This window comes from Daucus carota, chromosome 3 (genome assembly GCF_001625215.2).
Source record: "Daucus carota subsp. sativus chromosome 3, DH1 v3.0, whole genome shotgun sequence".
NCBI lineage: Eukaryota > Viridiplantae > Streptophyta > Magnoliopsida > Apiales > Apiaceae > Daucus > Daucus carota.
Window position 1 is genome coordinate 12,198,860 of NC_030383.2, and position 10,328 is coordinate 12,209,187.

The window sequence follows — 10,328 nt, forward strand, 5'->3', positions numbered from 1 at the left end:
TTAATTAATTGATAAAATCCATATTTGCTTTCGTATAATTAGTATAATCATCTCTAAAATATTATTGTGTTCTTTGCTTAGTTGAAATTGGTCAGAAATAACTAGTGTTTGACACATTTGTCTCTGTGGGATCGACTCCGACTTACCCTGCTACATTGTTAGGAGGATTTGTTGGGATTTTTATTTGATAGGTATACGACAGCCTTGTCAAGCTACCCACATGGGTGTAGTAAGTGCCCTCTTCGGGCACTACCGGTGTGACTGGTGGTCGTCCCCTACGCCCTGCAGGAGCCCGTGCCCTAGGTCTGGCAGGGGCCTGTTCCGTAGGTCGACGCTGTACACGAGTAACCATATCCTGTAAAATATGGTTTGCCAGACCCAAATCAGGAGCATAAGGGTCAATGGCACGCTGCATAGCGGATAACTGCTCCTCCTGTTTACAAACATGTATATTTAAGTCAGAACAGTGTACAAAACAAGCTGAGAACATGTATATTTAAGCATGTATATTTAAGCATGTATATTTAAACATGTATATTTAAGCTGTATATTTTCCAGTTCCTGTGTCGAGAGCTGTGTTCCCTGGAAGGCACCCTGCTGCTGTGGCCAGTGTAAGGGGTTAATGATGATTCGACGTGTGACCCTGTGGAACCATGGCAGGTATGAGGCAGTGCAACCCTCGCCATGCATAAGTGGAGGAGATGCGAGGGCACGCTCCATGCGCGTATCCCAAAGATCAACAAATGGCTGCCTCGCGTACATCCAATCAATCTGCTCGTTGTAGTGGTCGTGCAGCAGCTGATGATTAGGGTAGGGAGAGGAATATGGTACACCCTGCATAAAACCAAACTGCCTCGTCACCCTGTCCGTGTAGCACCACTCGACGTAGGACATGTACATCATGGGGGCGGGAGCCGTCCAACGCAAGTACACAGTGGCCTCCGGGTGATGCTCTGCAGGTAAATCAGCATATGGCCTCCATCGAAACTGTCGGGGTGTCAACGCATCCAACTCATATTGTGTCATGCGGCTCTGCGCATGCGGCACCTCACAATGCCTAAGTGGCGCCTTCCACCTACAGTGGAAGTTGGCATAAGTGGTCAGAGGTTATACATGCAACAAATATGAATTGAAGTTAATCAACAGAAGGAGTGACAACATACCTCAGCGCCAGCGGGTACTCGAACAAGGGTTGACCCCTGTGCCTAGGCGCTAGTGACGGAAAGCGCTCGTAAATCCACACCTAGTGGCAAGGTTAGTACAAGTGCACATGATGAATAAATAATGCAACAATAAAGACGAGAAAGAAAGTTGTGGTTGGTTTAGTATTACCTGTAGCAATGTGGCGTAGCCACAGAAATCAGTACAGTTATCCCGGCTAGAACAACATAGCTTCTGGTATAGGAAGCCAAGAACAGCACTACCCCAGCTATACCGACGCAGCTGGCCCATGTCCCTCAGTAACCATAGAAGGTCAAGCTGCACGCGATTCCCGCTGCTGTGGGGGAACAATGATCCAATAACGCATAGTAGGTGCGCCCGAATATGGTAGGTAACCTGTACACCATAACCTATATCCTCTGGATCCAACTGCTCCAACCGCTCACAAGACCCGAAGTTATCCACAAGCCATTTGATCTTTAAACCACCTCGGTTAACATCGTCCTTGGCTTCTGGTAATAGCCCAAGAAATTCGCGTACTAGCACGCGCCTTTCCTCCACGGTGGTACTCGCTCCACGGAGGATGAGTGGATCACCCTCAGTGGGTAACCCGAGAATGTGATGAACATCCTCAAGAGTGATAGTGGCCTCTCCGAACGGCAGGTGGAAGGTGTGCGTCTCTCCACGCCATCTCTCGATAAAGGCTGTAATCAAACCCCTGTCGTGCTTGAACTGTCCCAGCCTAAATATGCAATCAAATCCTAACTCCCTGATTGCATCCATGATCATCTGATGCGGTATGTGGGCTCGAACTTTCTTCTAATACTCCCCAAAGTTTGTCCTCAATCTGAAATCACTCGGTGGCTGAAATAATTGTAGTGCACCAAATATTAGTCCCTATAGGCTACAGACTCATACAAATGTAAAAAAAATAGCACAAAAGAAGGAGTTTACCTCTCTGTTGTTCCACACAACCTCAGACCTGTGCACAGACTGTAATGTCAACAAACTCCCGTCTAAAGGTCCGGGACCAGAACGACTGACATCCATCTGCGAAATTAAATTCAAAATATTTGTTATTAAATTTGAAATTGTTTCATTAAATCCAATATTCGAAATAATTTTAATTTTAATTGTAATAATATAACATTGTGATTTTAATTTTAATTGTAATTATGTCTAACTAATTTTACAAATCTGATTTTTTTATTTTATATTATATTTTCATTTATTCAAAATATTGTGATTTCATTTTTTTTACAAATCTGAAAAATATGCTAATATTGCAATATTTCATTTATTTTATTCGAAAAATTTCCTGTATTGTATAAAATTTCTCTAAATTTACTTTGAAATTCGAATTAATTTAATTTAATTAAATTTATAAAAACTAAAATTATGTTGATTATATTTATAATATTAATTGTAATCCCAAAGATTGTACTATATTTATTATTTTACATTATTACTTAATTTTAAATTCGAAATAATTATCTCTAACTATTTTTACAAATCTGATTTTTTTTATTTATTGGAATAATATAACATTGTATAATTTAAATTTTTATTCTAATAAAAAAAACGTATTTCCTAAATTTAAGGGAGTCGTTGAGTTTTATTCAAAGTCTTTCTTATCGAACTAACCCATGCTTAAAGCTAACCAAGGCCAACTAACCTATTTCATTTAATGGTGTCAAGTTTACTTTTAAATTCGATTTCATTTAATTTCATTAAATTCAATAAAAGCTAAAATTAAGTTGATTATATTTAATCTACTCTTAACGTAAATAATACAACAATCATCACCAACTACTAATCTAAACTAAAATTATCACTACCACTACTAATCAACAACAATCATCACCAACTACTAATCTAAACTAAAATTATCACTAACATAAGCTACTACCAAATACCAACTAACAAAACCCATTATAAATTATCAAACAAAATTACTAATCAAGCTTGTCATATAATTTGTATCTACTAGCAACTAAGATCAATCATTATCAAATTTATAAAAATACATGCATGCATTTTAATGAGATTGAGAATGGTGGAAAAACCTTGAAAATGGGTGAAATTGATTAATTGATCCGGTGAAAGTAGCAAAGCAAGCTCCTTTTTCCCCCTTTTCTCTGTCCGGATCACCCTTTCTTCTACAAATTGAAGCTTGCGGTGTGTGGGTAAAATCTGAAAATATGGTGGGAGGTAGCTGCGGCGAAGATGAAGAAGAAACAGAGGGGGTTGGGGTGGGTTTAAGGGTTAAAGGGGACACGTGGCCGCCCCTGACTGGGCCGGACACGTCACAGCTACACAGCTATGTTCGCCCGTAGCAGGGGCGAACACAGTTGCTTCCTTTTGTACTGTTCGCCCGTAGCAGGGGCTTTGCTAAAAAAAATGTTTTGTTCTGTGTTCGCCCGAGGGGTGTTGAATTAGGGTGGTTAGTTTTGTGAAACGAAAATTTGGGTGGTTAGTTTTGTAAAGATTGTGTTCCGGGTGGTCATAAATTTAAAGGAGCCGTGCAACAAGAACCAATTGGTGACTTGGCATTCAAATATCGACCAATAATTAAACGGTTTTTCTAGTGTGTGCCCATGGGCACATGCTAAGCGCGGAATTTGAGAAGTTTGGAAGATTTTGATTGGCTCTCATATCTTAATAATGGTGGACCCTCCTGCAAATACACCAACCACACCAATCAAAATCTCCCAAATATATCAAATTCCGCGCTTAGCATGTGCCCATGGGCACACACTAGACAAACCCATAATTAAATTAGATAGTATCTGAAACTTCTTGGGGGGTGTTTGGATGATTGGTGGGAATGGGAATGGGAATGGGGGTATGGGAATGGAGGGTATGGGAAATGGTAACCCAAGGGGTGTGGAGGTATTGATTTACCCTTCAAGAGGGAATGAGGTCCCATTCCAAGCAAAAATTTTACTAATCCAAACACAATGTATGGGTATTAGGTTCCGATTCCCGTTAACCGGACTCATTAACCATCAACCAAACGCCCCCTTGAAGATTAATGTTACGGTCCCAGTTTTTTCTAATTTTTTTCCTAACGACTATAGCTAGGTGTTCTCATTATTTTCAGTGTGAATGGAATCAATCATATACTGCCAACCAAATCTAGGAAAAAAAATGAAAACAATTTCTGAAATACCTAACATTTTTGTTTAAAATTTAGACTGATTTATGAGAATTATATTTTTTGAAACAATTTATGAGAATTATTAAAACCTTTTCAGACTGTGTGTAGCTTTTTCGTTTCAAGTCTCTATAATTATGATCAGGCTAATGTTTGCAATTATTAAAAAAATAGGTAAAATCAGTAGGTAACAATAGATAAGACAATTGAAGATCTTTTGCAAGTACTTGACGAAATTGAAATCAGCAGCAGTTCCGTTAGGTAGAATCATACGATGACACTAGATTAAGAAAACAATTAAAGCAGGCGGAGGTTAGATTGGGTACGCACGAGGTACCTTCGATTAATTCGTATTTGAGGTTGTTAAGTCACTTGATCTAAGTCAACCCTCTTGAGGAGGTATACCAACCCCAAAAAGTCAATTGTTTTGTCAACTCATGTATGTTAATCTAATGATTAAGCAAGATTCTATATACACATACAACAAGAATTCATAATATTTTCAATTATTTAACCAATCACTTCATCTGCAAATTAAATATAAACGAAAAGAATGAAAATGAAGCAATAAAGTTCATGCATGTGGAGTCGTGAAATTTAATTAGCCATGTCTCAAGGGTTAATTAAGAACCCCACATGCTAGCTAGCTGCAACCTGCAAGCACCATGTTAGCTAATAATACCTTATATCGTGTCTTTGATCTGAATATGTGGCCGGAAATGAAGGATTAAGCATGACTTACTATGATTGTGTCATGTGTGTGTATTCGCCACATAATTAAATATCATGATTAGATCAAGTTCTGGATTAAGTGAGTGATTGAGTACATTAAGCTCTATGAATGTTGGTTAATAATCCCACACGTAGATGATTAGAGGTAATTAAGTACGTAAGCGTGTAGCTTGAGGAAACAATCTTGCAAAGTCAAAAGGTAAATTACGTGGTTTGTGTTGTAATGCATCCATCTTTATATTGCTTGCCAGTTACAGAAAGCGGGAGATTAACAAGTCACTTGAAAGTAACAAAAACATGCATATATAGACGAATTAAATTTTTTTGAGTTAAAATTCGATTCTTGCTGTGTTTTTTTAAATAATCATTTGACTTTAAATATTTGAGTAGTTTCTCCATTATTCAGATGAAAAATAGTAGAAATGATTATTCCGGGAATAAACCAAAATAATGATTCAGCATTAATTTTAGTGGAGAATAAACTAATTCAATAAATTTATATTCTCTCGATCCCGTTCTTGATTACACGTCTCTTTCAGTTTTTTAAAATTAATTGATAAACATTTGAATAGATGTCAAACAATATTTATTTATTATTTTATAAAATCATATTTTAAATAGATTACATATATTTTTGAATGATATGAGTGTTTTTATTTTATTAATTATATAACACACATAAACTTGGATTGAAATATAGTTCATTGGACTAGTAAATTAAAATGGACATCAAGGGAGGGAGGGAATCAGGAAAGTACCCTTTTAGAACTATATTGTGGAATAATTGAACAGTATTTTTCTGACACTAAAATATATGATGGTCTGTTTGTTTGCTAGAAGCAGCTTCTGCTTCTGACTTTTACTTTTTTTTACCCGTTTGTGTAAAGAAGTAGAATCACTTTTAAGAAATTGAGAATCCTAACTTCTCTCTCACAGCTTCTGCTTCTTTTCCAAACACTTTATTCACTTATTTACTTCTCACTTCTGCTCCACTTTTCTAGTTGAAGCAAGAAGTCACTTTTTTTAAGTTTGGCCAAACAACCCCGACGTAATGTATGATTTTCAAATTTTATTTTGCATATAGCGTAACTACTTCCTCAACTAATCGACTAAACTCAATTGAAATTATCTCCGATCTTTTGAATAACTATTCAAATTGATCAATACTATGTACAACACCAGCCCAAAGTTAAAAAAAATATAATATTAACAAAAAGTAACAAAAACCGAGCAACTAAACAAGAAAAATATGGGATCTCGAAGCATGAAAGTGAAGCAGCATTGACCATTAAGCAATATCAATAGCTCAAAGTCAACTGCTTAACCAGCCGTCCTAACTAAAACAATTGAAATACCCAAGTTGAAGTTGGAGCTCTTAATCATTCAACGTATACAATCAAATCACTACGTGGTTTACACTAAACATCTAACTCTATATATACTACACCTCAACCCAAGCCATCCTTAAAACCTAGCTAAAAGCCTTGTTCAGAAGAAATAGATCACAAACTCTAGATAACCAACACTTCAAAGTCACTACATCAAATTCCAAATGGAAAAAACAGATTACACTATCAACAGAGTTTCTCTAATTGAAGGTGCTGATGAACATCAATATCACTTGAATAAAATTATCTCTCGCGCAACCTCGGTGGGATTATCGTCGAGAGTATACTATCGGAACTCGAACGGAGCTGTTCCCTTTAAATGGGAAATGCAGCCCGGGAAGGCGAAAAATCCACCGCGAAAAGATGTAATTCCACCACCGAGCCCTCCACCAGCGGTGCACAACCGATGGCTAGCTAAGCATAACCGGTTACCCGACCCGCAGTCTTTTAAGGAGTCTAGTTCATTGTCTAGATTGAGGTTTTGGAAGAAAAGAAGCAAGAAGATTATTATAAATGGACGAAAGATTGAGGAGAGACGAAATGGTAATGTCACTGATGGTGTGCACAAGTATGAAACAGGTGAGTTTGGTGAGTCTGATGGAGAGTTCACTGGATCGGGTAATGATTCTAGAAGCTCCCCGTCTATGTCTTCGTCTTCGTCGAATAGTAACTCTTCTCTGCATCTATCAAGGTTCGCAACTCCATGGAACGTGACAGATGTACTGCAGGTTTGTCATGCGAGACTAAATATATATCTTAATTAGGCCTTCTTATTAGAATGAATAATTACTCTTTTTGACAATTATGGCTTAAGAAATTATCCAGATGAGCCTAGGTCGAACCTAAGATCTGGGAGACGATAAAAGATAAATTGTTGACCACTTGAACTATTCAACCACGCTGAAAATGAATAATCACTTTATTCACTCTTCACATACGCAGAATATGGGTACCAATTTTTATTTATTGTTTTTGATTTTAAATATTGACTTTTCATGTGCAGATTGAAGAGCATTCGCAAACATATGATGAACAAGGGCAACGTACAGCATGTGCAAACGAAAACGATGGAGCATTATTCAAAACAAATCTTTCAAGAAATTCTACAATAAACCAGTCCTCTCGATTGTTCTATCAGAATCCAGGAAGTGTTCCCTTTAAGTGGGAGAAGTTGCCGGGAACATCGAAGAATCCAGCCAAAGAGGAGACCGTTCCACCGCCAAGTCCTCCACCAGCGGTTCAAAGCTTGGGACTAACGACTCCTCGCGTCCAATTTCAATCGGAGAAGCCGAAAACAAATACTTTGAGATTGTTGTTGAAGAAGTGCAAGATCAATGTAGAGGCTAAGAAGAAGTTTCAAGGGCTAAGCCTTCAGAAATCTCGAAAATTAGATGTTGATAATATTAGTTTAGCATCTGTTTCCTCGCGTGGTCTCTCACAAAGGATGTTGAGAAATGTGGTAGCTAATTCTTCTTGTTATGGTGCTGGAAAGCCGAAAAGTATTAGAGACGTATAGACCATGATGTTTCAATCTGTATTTCTTTATGTAAGTGTGGATGAAACTCATGTTAAGATGATTTAAATGAGAGTATGAAACTGTGATCGAGTTGTATATCATCTGAGATGTCTTTGTTTGATCATGTTGTTGTATAATTCTGTTATTTGGTTCAATCGATTAAGCAACCTACACAATAACATTTTATGATATCTGGCTTAATGGATTGATTTGACACAGGGCCGATCCTTGGCTAAGGCGATCAAGACGAACTCTTAGGACACTACTATCCCGGGGCACCAAAAAATCTATACATATGTAATATATAATGATAAATTTATGCATTTATAAATTTATATTCATTTGAATTATTAAAACAATATTTTTGATTATATCATTGTATATTGATTTGAATGTATATAAATATTTATTTTACGATCTTGAAAAATAGGAGCATCATATCGTTTTCAAAATTCATCTGGGGCACTCAAATATCTAGAGCCGGCTCTGTTTGACAGGATCACAAAAATCTCAGCATGCCTCTGTACGTAGTCCGTATTTCACATTATTATCTGGTGAATTTAGCCATGAAAACCAATGCTACTTCCGGTGTCTGGCTTCTGATAACTTCAGGCAAGCTCTATGTATGTCCTTGGTCATCTAAAAACCAACCACGAACCACCCCCTAAATCCACCTGCTCCTGTAAATCTTTTTTGGAGACTTTGTGGTGTTAAATAAATTGATATATATTTACTTCCTTTAAGTTGTGAAAGCTGTTTTCTGCAAAAGCTAAATAACTAAAATTCTTCTTATAATCAACTTCTTTACTAATCTATAAGAAAAACACTCTGAATATGTTTCTTATGGTTCAGATAATTATTGTGTTAATATTTGTACGGCAAGCTCTTCCCTCCCCAAAAAAAAAAAAAAAAAATGATTAGGGATCCCAGATTGGTTTTTAAATGATACATGTGTTCTAAAAATCGGTGATTAATCACGATTAATCACCGATTAATCCCTGTTTCGTAGCTTGCCGAACTGATTAAATATCCGATTAACCATCAATCAGTCCGATTAATCCCCGATCAATTCAATTAATTCCCGATTAATCTTTGTTCCATAACTTCACCGACTAAGTCCAATTTTCGTTTTTTACAACACTGCATGTCACATTTAACTCCGAAGATTTCTTGTCTTGGACTTGTCAAAAGTCAAAAAGACTCAAAACCCAAAGTTTGTTCCGCACAATGTTAATTTTCCTGGGCTTGCCTATGGGCTATACATAAATTCTTCAAGGTTGCAGGCTTCAACTATTTCAAAATGCTAAATGTCACCACATACGTGTGTTCTTGTTTGAGTCGAGAAACGGAACTACTCATGTCACCAATGTTTGTTGGCCCGTGCACCTCAGTTATAGCCAATTTGAAAAACACAACTAGTCTTGACGCCTAATTTTGCTGGCCCATTAAGAAAATTCCAGTACTCTTTCTACTTATTTTCAATACAAGATTAATCAATCATGCACGTTACATACTAAAACATGATTAATCAAATCATTTCAACTAATATGTACTCCCTCCATCCCATTTTAAGTGTCCATTTTGCCAAAAAAAAATTTCCCAATATATGTGTCATACTCTTTAACCCATGCAACTTTTTACTAGTTCCAATATAGTATTAAATACAACTTACTAATTCCAACATGAAAAAAGGTCAAATACATAGTAAGAGTGGTGCTATACATAATTAATATTTATAAAAACAAGGTGAATAGGTGTGTGAAGATAATGATAAAAACATTACATTAATTATTTCTTAAGATGTGTGAAATTTGCAAAGTGGACATTTAAAATGGGATGGAGGGAGTAATACTTTTATTACTGGTGTGTGTCAACCCACGTAAACATCATATTTTAGTTGCGTACCTCCCATAAATTTTAGAGAAATTTCTCCAAACAAGGTAGAGTCGGGTTTCGATCTGTGAGAGTCGTCACTAAATCCTCCAATGTGGAAGATTTTGAATAATAATACACCGAATCGTACAACACATTTTGCGCCCGTTTGTTTTACAGAGACACAAGCTATTTCTGGGTTCTGCTTTTCTTGATCTGTTTATGTAAATAATAAGTAGAAACACTTTTAAGAAGCCAAGAATCCTAACTTCTCTCGCAAATTCTCGCTTCTTTTTCAAGCACTTTATTAACTTGTTTACTTCTCACTTCTAATCCACTTCTTTATTTCAAGCAAGAAGTAACTGTTTTTATGACCAAACGGTCCCTTTATGAATTTCTGCAGTTTCCTTGAGCATACACATGGGTGTCATTAGTGGTGGCCATACGGGCGTCCCGTGACGAGACGAGACGAGTCGGAGGCGAGACGAGTTGATGAAAGGTG

The 10,328-nt window shown here is 36.9% G+C and overlaps 2 protein-coding genes across 2 annotated transcripts; one reads left to right on the forward strand and one right to left on the reverse strand.

The window, feature by feature from the left end:
• Positions 1 to 510: 510 nt before the first annotated feature.
• On the reverse strand, positions 511 to 2,011 carry LOC108212253 (serine/threonine-protein phosphatase 7 long form homolog). Its single transcript, XM_064089795.1, has 3 exons — positions 1,333 to 2,011; positions 1,164 to 1,243; positions 511 to 1,075 (listed from the first exon to the last, which is right to left on the reverse strand). Exons 1-3 carry the CDS (start codon positions 1,948 to 1,950, stop codon positions 511 to 513), a joined length of 1,263 nt encoding a protein of 420 aa, XP_063945865.1. The 5' UTR covers positions 1,951 to 2,011.
• A 4,421-nt stretch (positions 2,012 to 6,432) lies between these two features.
• On the forward strand, positions 6,433 to 8,143 carry LOC108213733 (uncharacterized). Its single transcript, XM_017385524.2, has 2 exons — positions 6,433 to 7,166; positions 7,442 to 8,143. The coding sequence occupies exons 1-2, from the start codon at positions 6,603 to 6,605 to the stop codon at positions 7,952 to 7,954; spliced, it is 1,077 nt and encodes a 358-aa protein (XP_017241013.1). The 5' UTR covers positions 6,433 to 6,602; the 3' UTR covers positions 7,955 to 8,143.
• Positions 8,144 to 10,328: the final 2,185 nt, after the last annotated feature.

Coding starts and splice junctions, on each gene's coding strand:
- LOC108213733 (XM_017385524.2), top strand. CDS start 6,603: ATGGAAAAAACAGATTACACTATCAACAGAGTTTCTCTAATTGAAGGT. Junction 7,167..7,441: donor ACGTGACAGATGTACTGCAG/GTTTGTCATGCG, acceptor TTTCATGTGCAG/ATTGAAGAGCATTCGCAAAC.
- LOC108212253 (XM_064089795.1), bottom strand. CDS start 1,950: ATGATCATGGATGCAATCAGGGAGTTAGGATTTGATTGCATATTTAGG. Junction 1,244..1,332: donor GCTACGCCACATTGCTACAG/GTAATACTAAAC, acceptor CCTTGCCACTAG/GTGTGGATTTACGAGCGCTT. Junction 1,076..1,163: donor GAGTACCCGCTGGCGCTGAG/GTATGTTGTCAC, acceptor CTTCCACTGTAG/GTGGAAGGCGCCACTTAGGC.